Genomic DNA, 21,508 nt, shown 5'->3' with positions numbered 1-21,508 from the left:
AACGTGTCTGCATTTTATTATAGATGTCATGTTACTCCAGACGCGGATGGTCTTGTTACAGTAACCTAACTGCATGTGGTCAAGGTGCTGCTGTGCTTCCTGTTCAGAATGTGACCACAGTCGCACAGAGGAAGAAGTGATGAAAAAAATAATCATAAGAATGAATCGTGCAAAATCATGTCCAGGTCACATTTCACCCCCAAACCAAAAGGAAAATAGGAAATTATATTTTGCTTAAAAATAATGAAGCCTTTTTTTAAGGACCATTATGATTTTTATATGGTAGCATGACAAAGTATTGATTAATGACAATTAAAGGGGTCATATGATGGTTCTAAAAATAACATTATTTTTGTGTATTTGGTTTAATGCAGTGTTTACGCGGTTTTAGGTTAAAAAAAGTAATATATTTACACATACTGTACATTATTGTTTCTGTCTTTCTGCCCGCCTTTCTGAAACGCGTCGATTTTTACAAAGCTCATCGAAAGTGCAGTGTGCTCTGATTGGCCAGCGATCCAGTGCGATTGTGATTGGCTCAAAAACCTTAAACGTGTGACAGAAATGTCACGCCCCTTACCATATTTGAAACATTAGGTCCCAAAGCAATAATGACAGGTGATAATGTCTGTACTACTTTATCAATTCGAGCCTGAATCTGAACCGGAAAATGCAGATGACTAAGCTGATCGATCAACTTTGCCAGCGCGACTGGACCAGGTCGTATCAGATTGGTAAGGTTTTATTTTCATTGGGGACATAATTACTGATTATTATGAGTTATATTATTATGTCTTTTTACACGTCACGCCGCGCAACTTGGGGGTGAAAACACTGTGTATAAAACCATGTCTGCAAAACTCGCGTTTGAATATTCAAATTATTAAAATATGAAAACACTTACAGGCTGTGTCTGTAAATTAGAAACACCAGACTGTACTTGCAAAGATGGAATTGCCCCACTTTTTAGAAACAGCCTTTGTGCACAGCCAGCCTTGTACTCTCCCAGGTTCAGGATACAATCCTCCGAAAAATGCCGAAATTGCCGGCGACAACAATAGTACAGCGAGAATAAAAGTTACGCCTTCTTTCTTTGCGTATACATTTGGGCGGTGTTATGAAACACTGCCTCCACACACTGACGTAGATTTGTAGATGTCAGTGTAGATGAAGCGTTTTAGGAAGGCGTGGCTGAGCCTTAACTTTTACAACGAATATATTTTTAGGTTTGACACTTTGAGCTTTGTAACTCTGCAGATCTTATAATTGCACTAACAGCTACATTACACACTAAAGAAAAAGGAAAACAAGAAATTGCATCATATGACCACTTTATGCACATTTTATTCATTTTGCTTTTGAGTTGTTGTTGTTGTGGGGTTTTTACTGAAAATGTGTATTCTCCTTTAGATTCTAGTTTTAGTGATGTAATTTTTAACTGTATCTAAATACTTAACATAAGTGAAAAAACATAAATAATCTTTTATATATATATATATATTACAGTATTGAGAACTGCTTAATTGTCATGAAAATAAATGTTAAAAAATAATGCTACAATGCAAAAAATTCCTGATCCTAAAATCGGGTCCGTTTTATTTTTTATACAAAAAAAAATTACATTTCTTTGGATTTTGGGGTGAAATATGACCTAAATTTCTTTTGGAGAAATAAAGTCTGTGAACAGACTGTCATCTGTACTGCTAACTCATTAATGTGGATATTAAACAGTGGTGAAGCAAGGCTGCAACCTCGACACACTTACTGGTTCTGAACTCTATGTGCTGATTGCCAGTTATCACCTCTCTCACTCTCTCACACACTCACACACACACGTGTTACTCACTGATGGAGCGTCTGTGTTCAGACTTGGTCTCTTTTGGTTTAGGTTTGGTGGCTTCACAGGTTGGTCTGGGCAAGCATTCTGTACTGTTGGATCTGTTTAGGGCCACTCTACCACAGCTCTTGCCTCCAGGTCCACTCGACTAAACCACAACATCATATAAAAGATTCATCGGATAGATCCAGAAATAAAATCAACATTTGCTAATTTATCCTAATGTTAGATGCTTATCATTAGTGTATTTAACCTTTTTTTTAAAAAAATATAGTCCTTCATATAAAGTATAGGTAAAGATTCACCTCCCAGATCAGTCCATGTTAAAGTACAAATGTGCAAAAAGCTATTTTGTCTTTTAAGAAATAACATACCAGACTGTCCACTGCTTTCTGGAGGGCATCATGCCATTTACAGATGGTTGGAAAGTGATCTGCCTGCAGCAAAAACTCCTGACCAGTTAGGGTGGTTATCTGTTGGTAAAAGAGGGTTGAAATTAAGTTAAAAGAGTGGCATTCAAACAAATACAGCTGGCAAACTTTGTGTGAACACTCCCTGCCATAACAGACCTGTGTATTAATGGAGAAATCAAACTGTACTACATCAAAATCTTAAAATTTATATTATTTTTGTAATTGTGTCTACCTTCTCCACCCTATTGCCGATTTTGCATATTTGGTTTTAAGTTAAAATCTAAAATAGTATGATATTTTATTGCTTGCATTTTCTTATCTTTCTTCTGTATAACTATAACCAAAGAAATATTGATTTTACATTGATCAGAAGGAAAAAAGTATTTCAAAAGTTGGGGGCAGAATTTTATTTTTTATTTTTTTAAAAGAAATTAATATTTTTATTCAGAAAGGACACATTAAATTACACAGAAGTGACAGTAAAGACATTTATAATGATACAAAAGATTTATATTTCAAATAAATTCTGTTCTTTTGAACTTTCTATTCATCAAAAACAAAACAAAAATTGAAATAATAAGAAATGTTTGTTGAGCAACAAATTAGCATTTTAGACTGATTTCTGAAGGATCATGTGACAATGAAGACTGGAGTAATGATGCTGAAAAAGAGTTTTAACCTTGGTGAGCATAAGAGACTTATGAGAGAAATGCGGATTTGGTGAGCACAAGAGACTTACCAACTCCAATCTTTTGAATGTTAATGTATAATATAAATATACAATATATTAATACATATTTTATTTATTTATTTAAATACCATTGCAAATCAATAATAAACATTATGGGAAGAAGTTAGACGAGAAATAAGAAATTTCAGATGACAAATTATTAGTGTGATACCTGACTAAACATTAGACATATTTCTCCAGACTGGCGTAACATCACATGGCACAGTCGCATAGAATAAGTGGCATTCCCAGAAGAATGCAAGCAAACACCAACGCTAAGGTCAGAATTGTCAAATACCGTTGCACAGAAGAGATACTTGTTATTTTAAAGAGAGCTGACACTGCATATTTCTAAAAACCTAAAATCATTTTAGAGTGGTCAGTCTCTAAAAATACCAGGCCGGATCAGAGAACACACCACGACCCCCCTCCCCCCCATACAGTCACTACACATAGACGTCCAAAGTTTTCCCTGTTTAAAACAGACTTTTCTGACTTTGAGAGAGGGTGGCAGGGGGAATCACGCAGTCTCTTTGGGGATGGAGTGAATACAGAGGGAATGGTTAGGGGCACAATTCTTGTCAGAGTGTGTTTGCGATCCCTCTATTCTTCAGAGTGGAACATCCGAGAGAGCATGTTTGTTCTGAAGCCCCTTCTTTCCTTCGCCGGGTGCCTGCGGACATGACAGTAATAGTTTGGAGTGGGGTGGACTTGTTGGAATCCTCATTGGCGGTTTGAACGGGTGAAACAGACCCACTTTAATGAAGGATATTTGTGCTGCAGGTCATAAGAAACTTTCAGATGGGAGTTTCACATCTCTTTCTGGTTTTGCTAAAACAACGCATGAAGCTCGTGCAGTATCACTGATCCCCTTTTATGCAGATTCGACAGATATTTTATACATGTGACACAACATTCTTTTCGGACATTCAAAATTAAATGAGCCATTGACGTATTGCCGTTCCACTTTGATTCAGAAGACAGCACAGAGATAATGTTTCACAACCCAGCACGCAATGTATCAAATAATTCAAATAGTATTTCAAAGCCAAACCAGCTTTAATAAATTCAACACCAAAGCTCGATTAAGTTAAACTGAAACACATTTTTTACGTCTTTCAAAATAGCTCATCCTGTAAATCAAGCTGTTTCAAAACCAAACGTCACATTGGTCTTTGATTTCATGAAGATTATCTGAGAGGGTTAGCTGATGAGTCATGAGTTCTGTCCCATTTCTAAAAAACGATAATCATCTTTCCAACTATCCATTGCTATATTCACCAATACCTCCCTGGAATCAAGCTCTCATAATTTATGCCATGTTTCATCTCTGCATGTGGTGCTGCCCATGAAAAAGAAGGGCCCATAGATATAATGCCAATATTTTTAGTATGCACACATATTTCTATGGACATTTAATACTGTTATGGGCAGCTTACACAACAAATCCTGTACAATTCATACTGCAATATTTATGATTTTATTGCTGTGCTGGGCTTAACGCTGTATATATTTTTCTAAAATCATACTCTTTCTTCTCCTCACTGTTAACTCTCATTTATTTTGTATTTAAATAATGTAGCTACATATATTTTCTTCTTACTTTTTACAAAAAATGACATTTCACTGTCTTTGCATCACTGTGTATGTGACATTAAACTTTCAACTTAAACTTGTTATTGTGTGCATTAAATATAAGTGAAAGTGACTTAATAGGAACGTTACAGTGTAATATTACATAACATGACATTACAATTCTGTATTTAACATTGGCGAATTCATTTGAAATCCTCAGTGTTTTGTTACTGCCAGTGAAAATAGCCCTGGATAGGTTGTTAGACAATTTCTTATCAATTTCTTATTAAAAATAACAACCACCACAAAAAAAAAAATAACAATATATATATATATATATATATTTTAAAATGTTGTGAAAGAATATTATTGGTCAGGAAAAGTGGTAGAGTAGCTGATTGGAAAACTGGGACTAGTGGAAAGTTTTGTGTTGTGTGAGTGGAAATAAGAAAGAGTACAACATATAAAAGCCCTATGCTTTTAATCACACTGTTTAATGAGGAGGAATTTGAATATCTGGGCTCTCACTTTGACTCTTCATTAATGTTTAATTATGCAGAGCAGTACAAAGACCAGAATGCCATTTGTGACTTAACATTTGTGTTTTGCTGTTAAATTAAACATTAATTTGAAAGCTACATAAAGACACAACTCAACTTTGAAGCGCATTAGATAGTAGGGTTAATTATCTCCAATTTTCCACAACTCCTGAGATGGGTCTGGCTTAGAGAGCTACTGGCTTCCCAGAGAAAACAAAAGCAAAATCAGAGGGAATGGAGGAGGATGCACTGCATTCCCCTGATGCTTTCTCACGCACAATGTTTAATTCAATGGTTTAGGCCGCATTAAAAATATTAATAACAACCACAGAAACAAAATCTTCGTAAAGTGTTTCACGAGTGGCAATACTGTTTCTGTACCCGACATTCACCAGATTGCAATTTTAAATGAGCGAGCTATTCTCGTAAAGGATTGAACCATCAGTCGATTTGATTAAAATTGTGAGTTGTAATTTGCTAATACAAAAGCTTCCACAACTGAACAGCTGAATTGAAATTCAAAGTGAGAAATAACATAATAATGATCCATAAAAGCGACCAGGGGAAGATGTCACAAGGTCTTTTGTGTCAAAAGTACTGTTATACAATGTGTTTTCTCTAGCAGTGGTTTTTGTAGGTTGGTTTGAATTAGGGTTCAAAACCCTCTTAAATTGAAAAAAAAAGAAAAAAAGAAAAGTGAATTCTTTGTTTTTTTTGGACAATAACTATTTGTACTGAGGCGTTGTAAATCGTATGTTCTTGCTAAGAGAGAGTCATTTTGCTGCTCTAATCTCCTTTGTAATCTGCTGTCTGAATCTCAAATCCTTCCGTTCATCCCATGATTATTACAGAATATAAAGTATATTGTTTGAACACTGAAATTAACGCTCAATACAATTTAAGCAGCTTTGAGGGCAGGCAAAAACCTTTACTTCAACTCTCTTGCAAAGTGGTCTTAAGAAAAAGATTGCGTGGTCGCAAGCTTAGAGGTGCAGTAATATATTTCATATCTACGTGCTTGAAACTACACAATGTCTATTTTCTACTGGACTCTTGTACTGTATATCACAAGAGTGGATTTTTATTCAAACGGATTTCAACTTAAAGGTGACAATAAGTGTGTATTGGCAACTTTGTAGCATAAATAATTTTTACTACTTTTCAAATGTCTTTTTACCCTTTTACCCTTGTCTCATAGAATATTATACATTTATTACATTTTAAAATCCAAGATAATCTAAACTATTTCTAATAGCTAAGCTTCAATTAAACTTTCTGTACTGAAATTACCACAAAATGTTTTGTGTCATTTCCGATTTAACTGTAATTTTGTGCAAAAAGGGTGACAATATTATTGAATTACATGTATTTAGGATATATACAATCCTAGTAATGAAATAACCCTTAGTAAAGAGTCAGCCATTTTATTTTATAGAGTTTAAAATGTCTTTGGAAGTCTAATACACTAAACATCATTTGAGATATGGTGGAAATTACACTGTCATGGAATAAATAATAATAATAAGAAAAACTAGTAGGAGAGTGAAAAGTGGTTTAAATGAAGAGATAAAAAAAATGTTTTGAAAGAGAAATGTAGTACTTTTTAAAAACAGATCTTGCATTGTCCTAACATTGCTCACAAATGGCTAAATACGCTACGCCTTTAGCCTGCAATTTGATGTCATTTGGATCAAATGTATTTTGATAGTAAGTCCAGCACTGCCGTGACAGTCAGGTTAAGCCTGTTTACATGTACCGCAGTGAGTGACAATCTAAACAACATTCTGTAATTACACAAAACATCACTTCATTAGCTCAATTCTGTAAAGTGTCCTTTCAAAAGCACGATACTTAGCAGTCCTTCTAGGCAAACCATTTGAAGAGTCAGATCTCTGCTACTCACTGTAAGCCTGTCAGTCTGTCAAAATCTGCAGTAAACATGCCCGAAAGGTGCCGAGTGCATGAGACACGAGATCTGACAGTGCCTGGCCAAAGATCTTCACTTCCACGGACAGTTGAGGAGATGGTGTATGGACATCAACCACATGCTATTTATCACAGTGCCTATAAACATTGCAGTAACCTCCACTGGCCTTGTTCCAAACAGTACAAATTGGTTCATAATTGCTGCTTATACTCTGCCCACTTTTTGAGGATTGATTTATTTATTCATTTATGTTCGCCCTGTCTGACTGACCTCAGCAAAGGATTCCCCCTTTAATTCATGTTCAAAGTGTGTGTGTGTCAGGTGAAAGGAGTGTGCAATGTTTGAGATTTAGCTCTGCTGTCTCTCCAGCTTGACGCCACATGCCAGCATATGATATTTCAATCAGCCTCAGATGTTTCCTCTTGATTCTCAAACACTCATGTCAGGCAACTATTGTCAATAATATGAGGCAGTTGTAAGGTCTTAGTGCAGTCGCTTTTGTGTAACAGGATTGCTGGATTTGATAGTCTTTTTCACGCAGGTGACGCAAACACGGATGCGATGAGAATTGGATTTCCATTGTCTGGCGGTTTTTTGTTTCCTGCTGCACTGAAAACTGATAGGCTGTGCGAGAAAGGACTTTGGTGTTCAGGATGAATGTTTTGGAAGATAATACTTTTCCGTGGGTTGTTTAGTACAATGAAAATATTTTGATCTTGTCTTTTTTTCTCACAGGTAAGACGTAAAGGGTTAATTTACCAAACATTTTTAATTCTGTCGTCATATAATTCTTCTTCTTTTTTTTTTTTTTACAATAATAATGCTGGTTCCAAACCTGTATGACTTTCTTTCTGCTGCGTAAAACAAAAGAAGATATTTTGAACAATGTTTTAACTGTCCATTCAGTAAAGCTTGGGGTTTGGTTTGAAATCTGTTAATCTGACTATACAAATGGTCAAATTAGAAACTTTTCATTCTGTATTGAATTTGATGTGATTTGCATAAATGTGCATAAATCCACACAGGCTAAAATCAGTTGTTTTCTCTAAAAGAAACGTTCTCAGAAGCACTAGACAGAGTTTCATCTGTGCTTATGAGTTTTGTGGGAGCTTTGAAAGTGATAAATGCATATGTCTCCCTTGGTTCATAACCCTTTTAAATTAACCAGAAAGGCTGTGTATGTCAAACTGCTGAACAACACCGTGATGAGAATTTCTAGTGAAGTAGATTCTTAGTTCTTTTTACTCACTTGTTGACATAAATCACAGTAATATGAAAGATTTCTTGACACTACCAGTCAAAAGTTTGGTGATTTTTTTAAATAAATAAATTTGAGAAAAAATGTCTTTGCATCAAACAGATGCTGAACTTTCTAATCATCAGAGAATCCTTAAAAAAAAGTATCACGATTCCCACAAAAATATTAAACAGCACAACTGTTCTCAACATTAATAATAATAAAAAGAAATGTTTCTGGTGCACCAAAACAGCATATTAGAATGATTTCTGAAGGATCATGTGACACTGAAGACTGGAGTAATGATGCTGAAAATTCAGCTTTGCCATCACTTTAAAATATATTAACATAGAAAACAGCTATTTTAAATTGTAATCATATTTGACAATATTACTGTTTTTATTGCATGATTGATCAAATAAATAAAGCCTTGGTGAGCATAAGATCTTTCTTTAAAAAACATCTTACCAACTCCAAACTTTTGCACAATCCCTTGGTGCACAATCTCCAAATGTATGGCCATTTTAAATATGTTAATTTGCAAACATGCTAAATAAAGCACCTCCAGCGCTGTGATTGAGGTTCAAGGCTGCTAAGTTTCAACTGATAAATGCTGTAATCCTGGTATTAGTAGAGATATTAGGATCTGCACCAGCGTTTAAGGTTAATATCAGCAGTGACAGAAGCACAAAAAGGAATGAAAGTCAACTCCAGATGCTTAAGACACTGATCAAAACCTCCAATGAAAGAACGTGAACTTCCTTAATCACAACTATCCCTCAATCTGACACAAGTGTTTTGTCTTGCCCTAAGCCTCACAGATCTTCGAGACCTCGGCTGAATGCCTCACAGATTGCAAATCTAACTCTCCACGCTGCTGAATTAACGAGCCTGCACACTAATTTCTAATCCCGGTTGAGGTTGATTGACAGCGGTGGCAGACTACGAAATGGCTTGTACCATCATTACAAGCACTTTTTTCTGTGTGAGAGTTTGGGATTATTTAAGATTACTGCTTAATGCCTTTTTAATCTCTCCTGCAGAAAATAAAAAAAAGATTTCTGGGCAAAATACTGGACAGCAAGTACAGTGGTGGTGATAAGATATTATAAGTGCGCAATGAGATCAGAAATCGGCTTTTTATCCTCGTTTTGCCTCATTATGAGAGCTAACTCTGCTATCAATCTATTGATAAGCATTTGGCGCACCCTAAAACACCAGCCGAAAGATTATCTCGCTTTAGATAAGTCCTAATAAAAAGTCTTCGTGACAACAATGACTGGACAGAAATGTCAGGAAATGCTTTTGGATGTTAAAGAACTTTGCATCCTGAAAGATCCATCCAATCACTGGTATGCAGATAAAAGACTGTGTATATTTTTTCTTGAGGGGTTTTAAGAGGTATGACACCAGCTTCGAGAGACAATATCAAGCCTGGTGAAAGTGGACGCTAAGCTCACTGAGCAATTAGGTTTCTTTGTAGATGTTTCAATCCTTTGAGACTTCATAAATGTATTGAGGAGTTTGGTTAAGCTGTGATCTTACAAAGTTTGAGCTGAAAAAGGAAGGATAGATTATTAAAGATGAAGCAGGAAGCCCAAGATGTTATTAGAAGTGAGACCTTGTGACACAAGATCAAGACCGATGGCACTTCTGACAAATCTTCACTATTAAGATTTACTAGATAATATGCATCTGTATTAAATAGCTATTGAGATTACAGTGCATTTATTAGTTTTTGAATAGTTTTGCCAGTAACACTTTACAATAAGGTCTTATTTGTTAACATTAGTTAATGTATGTTAGATAACCTTGAGCAATACATTTGTTCCTGTATTTGTTCATTTTGTAAACGTTAGTTAATAAAAAATATTACTATAAAAAAATAACAAACATTGTTTGTTCGTGTTACTTCACAGTGCATTAACTAATGTTAACAAAAACAATATTTGATATTAATAATGTATTAGTGAATGTTGAAATTAACAAGTGCATTATCAGTTCAAGTTAACTAATAAGTTAACTAATGTTAACTAATGAAACCTTATTGTAAAGTGTTGCCGTTTTTCCTGTTCTAACAGATGATAAAATGGATGAAAGAATGAACTTTGGCTGAATGTGTTCGACTGTCCTACCTGAATCACGTTCTTTCGACTGGATTTCTCTGTTGTCCACTCGATAATAGCCCCACACAGATCCACACCATCTGCTTTACCACCTGGTTTCTGTGGAGAAAGTACAATTACATTAACATGTTTGCCAAGATACTAATAGAAACACCACGTTTCTCATGTCTTACGTGACTTTGTGAAATAATAAACAATTTAAAAACACAATGTTTTGATACAGGGCAGATCGCCTATTAAATCAAACATTTTATAATAATAGATGACATTTGTCAGGAGATTTTCACATTTATATTTTGCTTTGTATTAAAATAATAAAAAAATTAAAAAAAAGCTCCATGTCAGGCTTTTAAGCTATGTAAAGAGGCATTTCATACAGTCCTACGGTTTTAATGAGGTGGCAAAAATACTTAACTTCATCCTGATAACCTCTGTGTGTATCGCCCTAAGAAATGGCAGAGAGCTCGGGGGCTTTATGGCCACTTGACCATGAGTGATGTTGAAACTAATATGAGTTGACCCCATCGATGGCCATTTACAAGCATGTGAAGGTAGTAAACCTCTATTCTTCTCTACCTCATTTTCTCTATCACTGCAACATGCGGCTCAAATCAGCAGAATAATAATATGGCTGTAAAGTCCTGTGCATGATAAGTATTTCTTTTTTCAGCAGTGTTTTAAATAGTCGGCATCAAAGCAAAGTTAAGAATTGAGACAAATATGGAAATCATTATGTTTCCCCACCCAGTTGCTAACAGTTATGCTGCTTAACTCCCAACTGTAGCTACTCATTAAATCCTTTTGTTTTATTTTTCTGATTTTACATATTATTCAAGTATTTATTTTATTATAAAGGTAACATTTATCAGTTGACAAACATTTGCTCATTGATTTTCCCCCTAAATACAGGTGCAGTGGGTGTATGCAAATATGTGCCGTGATCTTACCAAATTTGCAACAGCTTCTTGTTTGCTCTCTTTATAGAATAATAGTTGATTGGAGCAAAGAACAACCCAGGTTGAAGTCCAGTTTTTTCTGTGAAAATAATTGAGATTATTACTCATGGTAAAACTTTAGTTAATAGTGAATATATGTCACCAAACTAGTTGTTTATTAGCTTGCATATTACTAGCATATTGGCTGTTTTTATTATTTATAAAGCACATATTAATGCCTTATTCTGCATGACCATATTCTACATCCCCTAATCCTACCCAATACCTAAACTTAACCACAACAAAAACTACCTTACTAGCTAGTAATAAGCAGTAAAATAGGAGTTTATTGAGGTAAAACTCGTAGTTAAGAGTGAATATGTGTTCCCCAAAATAAAGTGTGACCAAACTAGATTAGATAGATAGATAGATAGATAGATAGATAGATAGATAGATAGATAGATAGATAGATAGATAGATAGATAGATAGATAGATAGATAGATAGATAGATAGATAGATAGATAGATAGATAGATAGATTGAGACAGACAGACAGACCGTAATTTCTTTCCTCCTTCAGCGATTTTGGCTTTGTTCAAATATTCTCCTTTTAAAACAATCTGTAACAGAACAGAAACACACAAAAAAAATTTAGTCTTCCAGAATAAAAAAAAAAACCTACAGTAGCCTAAAAACACTGGTTGGCTGCTGCATTTTAATTAATTTTATTGGTTAATTTGCTGGTGAAAAAAAAAAAGAAAGGTTTTGGAACCATGCTTCCCATTTCTTATGTAATGAAACTCTCACTAAACTCTGTTTATACAGCTCAGATTTCCATTCTTCAAAATAATCATTATATTATTAGCTTTTGTGAGTGTAAATCATTTACTGCAGGCTCTTCTGGCTCCCATATCAAAAAAACAAAAAACAATTTTATACGATGGTGGTAGTGGAGGAGGTACGATAGATCATACCTGCGGCCCAACAGAACCATCAATGTTATGCTGAGACTGGTTCCTCCGGTGACGGTTGATCTAAACAAAGAGCATGTGTTGCCTGAATGAAATTATGGACCATGATATGACCAGAAATGTTTTGTAATTTACTTTAAAATAATAATTTACTTATTTTTCTTTATTATTATTATTTTATTTATTTTTTTGGAGTAATACACATGGATCTTTCTTAAATGTTCTATAAAACTACAGATTATTTCCTACCAGGTCATTTGATTTCTCCTACAGCAAAAGGTTTGGCTTTTACAGTCACTGCACTAAATTTTATTTTACATGCATGTTACATATTTCTACAAAACATCTAATATTGAATTTAATTCCATCGATATTTAATTTTACATCATAATTCTGATTAAAATTACAATTTAGTGAAAGTTGTTTGTTTTTTTTATCATAAAAATGTACATACTACCACACAAAATTATTATTATGGTAACAAGAAAGCAGATTATTAAGCTGCTGTTTTTAAGTTTTGTGTTAGCTTTAGTTTGATGAAAATGGCACAATTTTCCCAGCAGTAATAGCAGCCGGCCCTGTGCAGCAGTGCTGGCCTGCCCTCTGCTGTTCTGCGTCTGTGTTTCTAAAAACAGCCAACGCAACAGGAAGCTGTGCATGTACGGTGCATGTAGTTTCACACACTCATGCAACATATTGTAGATAGACAGTTAATGTGTGATTGCGCTCATGCTCACAGGTTTCTGTAGTGTGTCAGGCTCTGGTAAGACCATAGACTTTGTCTGGCTAAGTCTCTCTCCAGAACTGTTCTGAGAGCTCTTGATCCTCATCTGAACAGCTCCAGGAAGCACCAGTGCTGGCTGCTTTTGCATCGCTGACACTGAAGAAAAAATAGCAATAACACAAAATCTGTCATTTACAATTTTTGATTGGCTGAAAATATGAACAATACATCAATCAGTCAGACACAAAAATAATCAAAGGATAGTTTTGGCCAACAGAAACTTCAAATTATAAATTGCATGAAAAAGTGACATTTTATGAAAAATATCCTTGCTCTGAAAACACAGTTCAACCTTTCTGTTAAAAATGTAAAAAACCTTTCTGTTAAAAAAACAGGTCCGAGGCTATTAGCCCAGCACGGTCCGTTTAAAGCCCTGGCTCGCACTGGCCCGACAGTGGAAACACGGCTAATGAAAGCAGTGCATTAAAGGCTTGTTAGAATGGTGATTAAATTGACTTGGAACTACCTGTGCATTAAAGGGTTAGTTCACCCAAAAATGAAAATTCTGTCAGTAATTACTCACCCTCATGTTGTTCCAACCGCGTAAGACCTTCGTTCATCTTCGGAACATAAATTAAGATATTTTTGATTAAATCTGAGACCTGGATCACTTCTCCATAGGCTTCTAGGTGACCGAAACTTGCTGGCCCAGAAAAGTTATTAAAGAGATCGTTAATATAGTCCAAGTGACTACAGTGGCTTAATCTTAAGTATGTCAAGCGACGAGAATACTTTTTGTGCGCAAAAACAAACAAAAATAACGACTTTATTCCACTATTCATTTCCTTCTCTCTGGGCCTCGTAGTGTTTTTGCGCTGCGCGTCTGTGTTGCACGTCAACACGCATCACACACATGACCGGCGTCGGCCAATAGTGAGCCTACGTGGTGACGTGTAACACAGACGCGGTACGCAAAAACACTACGTGAACCAACTAGAGGCCCAGAGAGAAGGAAATGAATAGTGGAATAAAGTCGTTATTTTTGTTTGTTTTTGCGCACAAAAAGTATTCTCGTCGCTTGATAAACTTAAGATTAAGCCACTGTAGTCACTTGGACTATATTAACGATCTCTTTAATAACTTTTCTGGGCCAGCAAGTTTCGGTCACCTAGCAGCCTATCGAGGAGTGATCCAGCTCTCAGATTTAATCAAAAATATCTTAATTTATGTTCCGAAGATGAACGAAGGTCTTACGCGGTTGGAACAACATGAGGGTGAGTAATTACTGACAGAATTTTCATTTTTGGGTGAACTAACCCTTTAAACAGTTTTATTGCATACCTTCCAGCCAATCAGAATTGAGTATTCAGACAGACCATGGTATAACAGTAGAGAGCGGTTTTTTTCAGCGGCACTGGTTCCAGAAGAATTTTTCATTCATTTTCCCATAGGGATTTTAAAATAGTCTTCATTAAAGAGTTATATGAACCAAGCCATTTTTGAAAATCGGACAAAAAGACAAAAGGTAGAAAGATTGTGTACTTAATGGATTTAGTGAGGGAAAGAAAGCATTGCGAACAACATCAAATTAAAAAGGATGGAGAAATATAAAACTACTCATTTACAAATGTTGATTATAAAAACAATGTATCAATATATGCATATATATAACAAACATTATTTTGAAAGCATAGGGAGATCGACTCGATTACATCATCCGATTACAGTGAATGGAGCTAAAGAGCTGTTTTGGACCGTGCTGCTTTTTTTGACTCTCTGATTGGTGTAATTTTCTATACAGCATCATGCATAATGTAGTTTTTCACCAGGAATTCCACTATTAAACATGATTATTTTCAAAAATAAGATGAAATAATGCGGGCTGATGGCTTCAGCAAAATCAAATACCATGGTATAACGATAATGGCAGTGAACAATATAGTTAGAATCCCTTTCAGAATGAACTTTCCAGCTGATGAACAATAAAAACATTAATCTTAAGTATGAAAGAGCTTTGAAAGAGCTTAAGCATTTAATGGTACTTTTTTCCTTTGAGTTTTTCATGTACAGACAACAAAGTTGATGTGCGAAAATGATTAAAATGCTGCATCATGCATGCAAGAAAAGTTGGCAATGCCACATTGTAAAGAAAAAGTATGCACCTATAGACTGAACACGTAATATGTATGAGCATGACGTCACCACTTTCACAAATTTTCAAAAATTACAAAGCGTTTTTGTAGTTTACATGGAGACAATAATAAAGTTTGCATTTTCGTCGTGTGATATTGTACCAACAATATCCATGTCTGTACCGGGATTGTTGTGCCTGCTATTTAGTGGACAGGGAATGTTTTGAAACGAAAATGCTGTTTTCAAATGTATCCGGATTAATGTAGACATAGCCTTAGAATAAACCAAACAATGTCATCCACTGCTGTGGACACTTATATAGTTATTGTTATAGTTATCTTTGTTGTTATCGTTCTTGGTGTGAGCGGGCCTTTAGAAGAAAAGGTTCTATATAGAACCTTAAAGGTTCTGTCAGGCGCTTCATATAGAACCTTTTAGGGGTTCCAATCATGGGATCATTTTATAGATTTAGTTTTAATGAATTAATTTGGTTTGAATTCATTTTTAATTTTAATTAAGTTTTATAAGTTAAACAGCTCGTAAACACGCTTAAAGTAGAAAAATGTTAATAAATAAAAACGTAAGACCCGGTTTCACATACAGGGCTTAGATTAAGCCAGGATTAGGCCTTAGTTCAAATTAGGATATTTAAGTAGTTTTTTATAAACATGCCTTAAAAAAAACATTACAGTTGTGCATCTCAAGACAAAACAATGGCACTGACATTTTAAGAAATGCATTTCAGTCTGAGACTAGCTTAAGCCTTGTCTGTGAAACCAGGGGTAAATATCTTAACCATTTAAGACATTTCTCTTAAAAAAACTTTTTGTCATAAAACAATGGGTTATATACAGTATAGAACCCCATTGAACATTTTTTGTAAGAGTGTAGGCCCGGTCACAACTTCCCTTCTTACCTACCATTAGTTGGCTTTTTTAGTAGCACATGCCTCAGTAAAATAATGTTTCAAATTTATTTTGCTTACAATGAAAATGGCAGACATCAAACTAGAATTCCATTGCATCAATATATCTTAAAATGTTACAGGTCTTTTCAAGTTATGGACTGAATTCACTTCCTGAAGTATGAGCTTTTATAAAATGTTTATACAACGCAAAATGTTTAAGTGCATATAGACACTACATTTGGACGTGTTCTTCTGCATATTTCACTATTGTGTCATTATTTATTTTGCTGTCTGTTAGCAACTTTTTATATATGTTTCTTGTGAATGTTTCGACAGAGTAATTGCACCATCGGACAGAGAGTGGAGGAAATGATCTGTCAAGCCTTTTTTTTCCCAGAATCTAAGCTTCTCAACTACTACATTTTAAGCTACAGTAGATGCACATATATAGACTCTAAAACAATACAAACATTTTTATATTTTAATAATTTGTCTTTGAATGGTTAACGTCAAAAATAAACAACCAGCACTTGCAAAATTCTATAGTGCCCTTCACACTAACAGCCATTTCTGTCAGTTCTTAACAGGTTTTAGACAGGCGATAATTCTGTCAGCCACTATTTAAATTTTTGTGAAATCACTTGGACTATAATTTGTAAACAAGCCATGGTCGCAGCGTACAGATATCAAGATCAGTGGCAGTTTATAGACTTATGCAAAAATCCCATTTTGTCTTCAAGACTGTTTCTATGTGTATATTTATTTAAAATGTTTCTGTAGCTGGTAAACCATGAAATCTGTTGCCGCTATGATAACACACTGTAGCATGACAGGAAATAAATAAATCTTCAAAAAAAAAAAAAAAAAAAAAGCACAGCGGAAACAGTGCCACTTTCAGTCGTGCATGACAATTCGCCTTTCTTACAAGAGTGGGCAACAGTCTGCAATATCCTCTGTTTAAGGGGATTGAATTGCCAATAAAAGTTACAACTGGAAGAAAATATTCTTAGTATTTAAAAAAAAAAGCATCTTATCAGTTCTGACATTTTGGCATAAGTTTTGGGAACTTTGCATGCAAATATTTAGTTCACATTTAATCAAGGCATCACAGCATTTCAGTTAAAAAAACACAACTTCTTTAACTTCTGACCTGACAAATTGTCATATATTAAGGCAAATAATCCTATTATATTATACACTTTTAAATGTATAATCAAAATAATTAGCTCTAGATATGCATGTAAAATAACATATATCTGTCCCTCTGCGTACCTACTTTTCTTTAAGCATCATTTATTTGATATGCAGGTTAGAGATATAAAATCAGGATAGAGATATAAAATCAGGATAGAGATATAAAATCAGGATCAAGATCTAACTAAAAAACAGGTTTGCATCTAGCTTAGAATGTAAGCAACCATCAGTGAATCTTCAGTAACCAGCTGTCAACCAGAAAACATTTCTTTAGTCGCATCATCTCTGTTCATTTTCTTAAATATTCTGTCATTCCCCAGTACTGCCGTCCTAAAAAAGTATAAAGTGGACACTCGTACCTGGTTCTCTGTCGGGTTCCGAAAAATACTGCTCAAAACCTGTTTCAGCAGAGACAGAGAGAAAGTGTCGTTTGAAGGAAGTGTACAAGTCACATGGGACAGTCAAACTCTACGTCTCTCAAGATGTGCAAGCATTAGTGCATACATGGGGCTTCTGCTATCACACACTCTTCACTTCCTGAGGCCTGTGACAACAGTTTCAGACAAGATGGCCGCTGTTAGAGCTCACAAGGACAGATGAAAGCAGATCAGCACCATTTCAGCTCCATAGAGATAAATATGATGATCAGACTGGCTCTTATTTTGGAGAAGATTGGATAAATTAGGCCTGGTTTTTGGGGTCAAATCACTTTGATTTTCTGGTCTTAATGTTGAAGGTAGTGATCTATGTAATTTACATCATATTTTTGTTTTGTTTTTGCATTTGTATTACTGTGATATCTGCACAGATAATTTTAAAATTAATAAAAAAATCTAATTAATTTATATATATATATATATATATATATATATTAGGGATGCAACAATACAGTTAGCCCACGGTTCAATACATACCTCGGTTTTTTAACCACGGTTTTCGGTTCGGTTCGGTTCTGATGGCTTGACACATAATAGTGTTTTTTTGTTATTCTGTGCTTAGGCAATAGGAACAGTAAGAGGTTAAGAAAAAAAAATAAAAACGATTTATTGCAATACTCCTTTATTTTACTTAAAAGCTAAGCAAAGTCCACTTCTTATTGTATTGTATAATATACAATTAACACTGACATCTCTTTATCTCAGAGCATCCGTTAACTGAATGAATTGACAATATCACCTGAAAATCCGATAACATCAGCAATTTTCATTCAAGCAGCTGATTTCTGTGAATGAATGTAAAACTGAATGTATATTGCAGCACAGGGTGAAGTCAGTATATACATAAACGACGATTTGAGACAAATAAATGTACATTTAATGTAAAACTATATAGATGGCATTCTGTGGCGCGGCAGGATTTTGAACACGGTCCTGAGCCGAAAGGCGCCGACGGTGTGTGTAGCGTTCGTGTTCGAATTTAAAAGACGTGGCGCTGCGCGTCCGGTGTGCGACCCCTTTAAATTGACCATTTCAAATAAACATATTTGTGCCTTCAGACAGTGATATTGATGGCGCCGCAGATGTGCAGTCATGTCGGAAGTGTTTCCGTTTGAGTAGGCTACACGTGTAAAACAATGCTTGCACACAGTTATTTTTATTGTTTACCGTTTTTTTCTTCCTCGGCACTATACTCAACGGCAAAACCGAAATGTCCCCACACCACGGATTTGAAAGACGCCGGCGCTTCCTCGTACTGTAGCCTCACTTCACCGCCGCTCGCCATGTTAAAGTGTGGAATGATGTTTAAGCGCCCCCTAAATTTAGAGCAAATTGAATATTTACTCGCGGGGAATTTCCTTATCAGCTTGTAGACTTACAGGCACACACAAACAGTCAATTCGGAGAGAAATAAAACTCACATAAATTATTTAAACGTAAAACCGAAAAAAACGCAATTCACAAGCGCGTATTGAACCGTGGATGTCGTACCGAACGGTTCAATATTATATTGAGAATTGTGGCATCCCTAATATATATATATATATATATATATAATAATAATTTTATATAATGACTTTCTTTGTATCTTTTCTTTTTTACTTTCTCTTTTATTAAGTCTAACCAGATGACTTTCCGTTTCAACTGTCTGAGGGTGTACATTTAAATATATCTTTTGGTGCACCATAACCCTATTTGGCTCAGTTCAAAAACAGGAAACGGTATAATAGCATGTGGTTTGAAGCCCATCTCCCCTTCTCAGTCTTTGTGATTTTACAGTAAAATAAAATAATAATAATAATTAAAAAATTAAATGAAATTTAAAAATAATAAAAGGGGGACCCACATCAGACCAGAATACCTTGCAGATTTGGGTCTCCTAAAAATAATAATAATAATAATAATAATAATAATAATAATAATAAATAATTATAAATGTTATTAGAAGAAGAATTCTAGATATTTCCAGAGATGTTTGTTGCATTAATGTCAAATGGTCAGCAATGGTCTTCTCTTTTTCTCTAGAGATGCAGTGTAGTACAATTTAAGCACCTAAATCAAACGTAATGGTGATAATACATTATTTAATCCATTATTTATTAATGGCAATATTTTGTATATTTTTTAAAGCTGTAATTATTTCATTAGATTTACAATCAAACTACAATAACGACATGAGGAGTTTAAATGTTCACTGAATGCAGAGCACAATTAGGCCACTAGATGGAGACCATACATTTAAAGAGAAAGCAACAAAACATTTTATAATGTAATATAAAATACATTATAATATAACCGACTTCAACCTTTTTAACAATATGTCATCATTTCTCTATATACATATGTCAACATATTAATATATTTCTGCACCCATACAACTAATAAATGGATTAAAGCAAGATATAATAGTAAGGTTTACTAGAGCTGGACAAATCCACAGTCCACAACATTCACATGCAGAACCTTAATTCAGCCACTAGATGACACTCTCACAGAATGAAAATCTCACCTTTTAAACCATAGCCTTTTATATATAGGCCTAAGTCTTTTTAAAATTTTCTGGTTTTACTATTAATATTTTTATTAAAAATCAATCTATAATAAATTAAGAAGGGCACACTGTTAAGACCAGACCAGATAATGTCTCTGATTGGACTGGGGAAGAAAATTTACATGATAGCTGGTTATAAAATTGTAATTTTATCTTAAATTATCAAGGAAATTCGATTAATCATGACATGATGACGTGATATAGAGAGGCTTCCTAAAATTTGCTCATGCAGGATTGCAGTAAACAGCCTAAGCATGTGAGGTAGAGTAATGTAGAGTAAACATAGTGCAGTAAAGTAGTATTGAACATAAGCATATGGAAAAAAAAAGGCTGATAGACCCTGCTTTAGGGGGGGAGGGGGGTCTCAATGATACTCTGGTTATTTTATTGGCAAAGAACTGGATGAGAGCTAAAATAGAAGACATGCAATTTAGAGATAACAGATTAATAATAAGTTTGGTGATGCTTGCCCTATTTCACTTATTTTGAATCTGGATTTCATTTTTTTTGGCCCATTTATCTAAATCTATCTAAATCGTTATTAAGACGTGTATTAATCATATTGGCTCTTTAAAGAATGAAAGCGTGGACATGAGCTAATGTTTCAGTGTGCAGGAGGTGCGGGACAGTTTTTAGAGAATTAGAGACAGGAATGTGCTGGAGTTCACAAACAATGTCAGATTGTATTACGGCCGCAGGGGCGTCACCCTGTGAGTGAGGTGCTGTGTGTGAGTGGGGTTAATCCAGTGTTTATGAAACACACAGGGTGAATAGCCGGCCCGGTCACACTCAAACTCCACTGCTGTGTGATGTATGTTTGCTCTGTCACTTCATCTTAGAGAGAGTGGACGGGTAAAAGACAGAGAAAGAGAAGAGCCTTTTTTCTTTCTCTTTAACAACGACAGGTGGACAGAATCTTTAAGCCCGTCGATAAACAAGCAACTTTTGAGACAAAGCTGTGAGCAAATAAAAAGAGCGCGGTTTCAGAGAACACCTTTCATCATGAATATCTTGAGAGGTGTTTAGGTCTAAGGCCGAGGCCCGGTGGTGTGGTCCGACCTCTTTCCGTGTCTCCGCCGGGACATATGGCCAGTGCGCTCGGTTCCCATGTCTGTGTCTAGATTAAACCCTGAACCGGAGGTGTGTTAATCCCAAACAGCACCTCACATTGACAGAACTGGGGCTCTTTGATCAGACAAAGAGAAAGAGAGAGAGAGATTGAGTGGAAGAAGGGGTAGAGAAACAGAGGGATGGGATGGAAAATAAAGGGCT

The 21,508-nt window shown here is 35.1% G+C and overlaps 1 protein-coding gene across 5 annotated transcripts in view; it reads right to left on the bottom strand.

Moving 5' to 3' along the window:
* arhgap15 (Rho GTPase activating protein 15) overlaps positions 1-21,508 on the bottom strand; it is an 82,699-nt gene that overhangs the window by 17,309 nt on the left and 43,882 nt on the right. For 3 of the 5 annotated variants that reach the window (XM_079880388.1, XM_079880386.1, XM_079880385.1), the window contains exons 2-8: positions 13,028-13,170; positions 12,294-12,353; positions 11,878-11,939; positions 11,332-11,419; positions 10,394-10,483; positions 2,212-2,310; positions 1,847-1,985 (exon numbers count right to left, since the gene is read on the bottom strand). In XM_079880388.1, coding sequence (XP_079736514.1) covers positions 1,847-1,985; positions 2,212-2,310; positions 10,394-10,483; positions 11,332-11,419; positions 11,878-11,939; positions 12,294-12,353; positions 13,028-13,162 — 673 coding nt within the window. In that variant the 5' untranslated portion in view covers positions 13,163-13,170. Of the gene's footprint in view, positions 1-1,846; positions 1,986-2,211; positions 2,311-10,393; positions 10,484-11,331; positions 11,420-11,877; positions 11,940-12,293; positions 12,354-13,027; positions 13,171-17,607; positions 17,728-21,508 lie in introns of those variants that run through there. The other 2 variants (XM_079880384.1, XM_079880387.1) reach the window with 2 other exon arrangements.

Source organism: Squalius cephalus (assembly GCF_949319135.1).
Source record: "Squalius cephalus genome assembly, chromosome: 9".
In the NCBI taxonomy this organism is placed as follows: Eukaryota; Metazoa; Chordata; class Actinopteri; order Cypriniformes; family Leuciscidae; genus Squalius; species Squalius cephalus.
The sequence above is the reverse complement of the archived record's forward strand: the minus strand, read 5'-3'. Positions and strand labels throughout refer to the sequence as shown.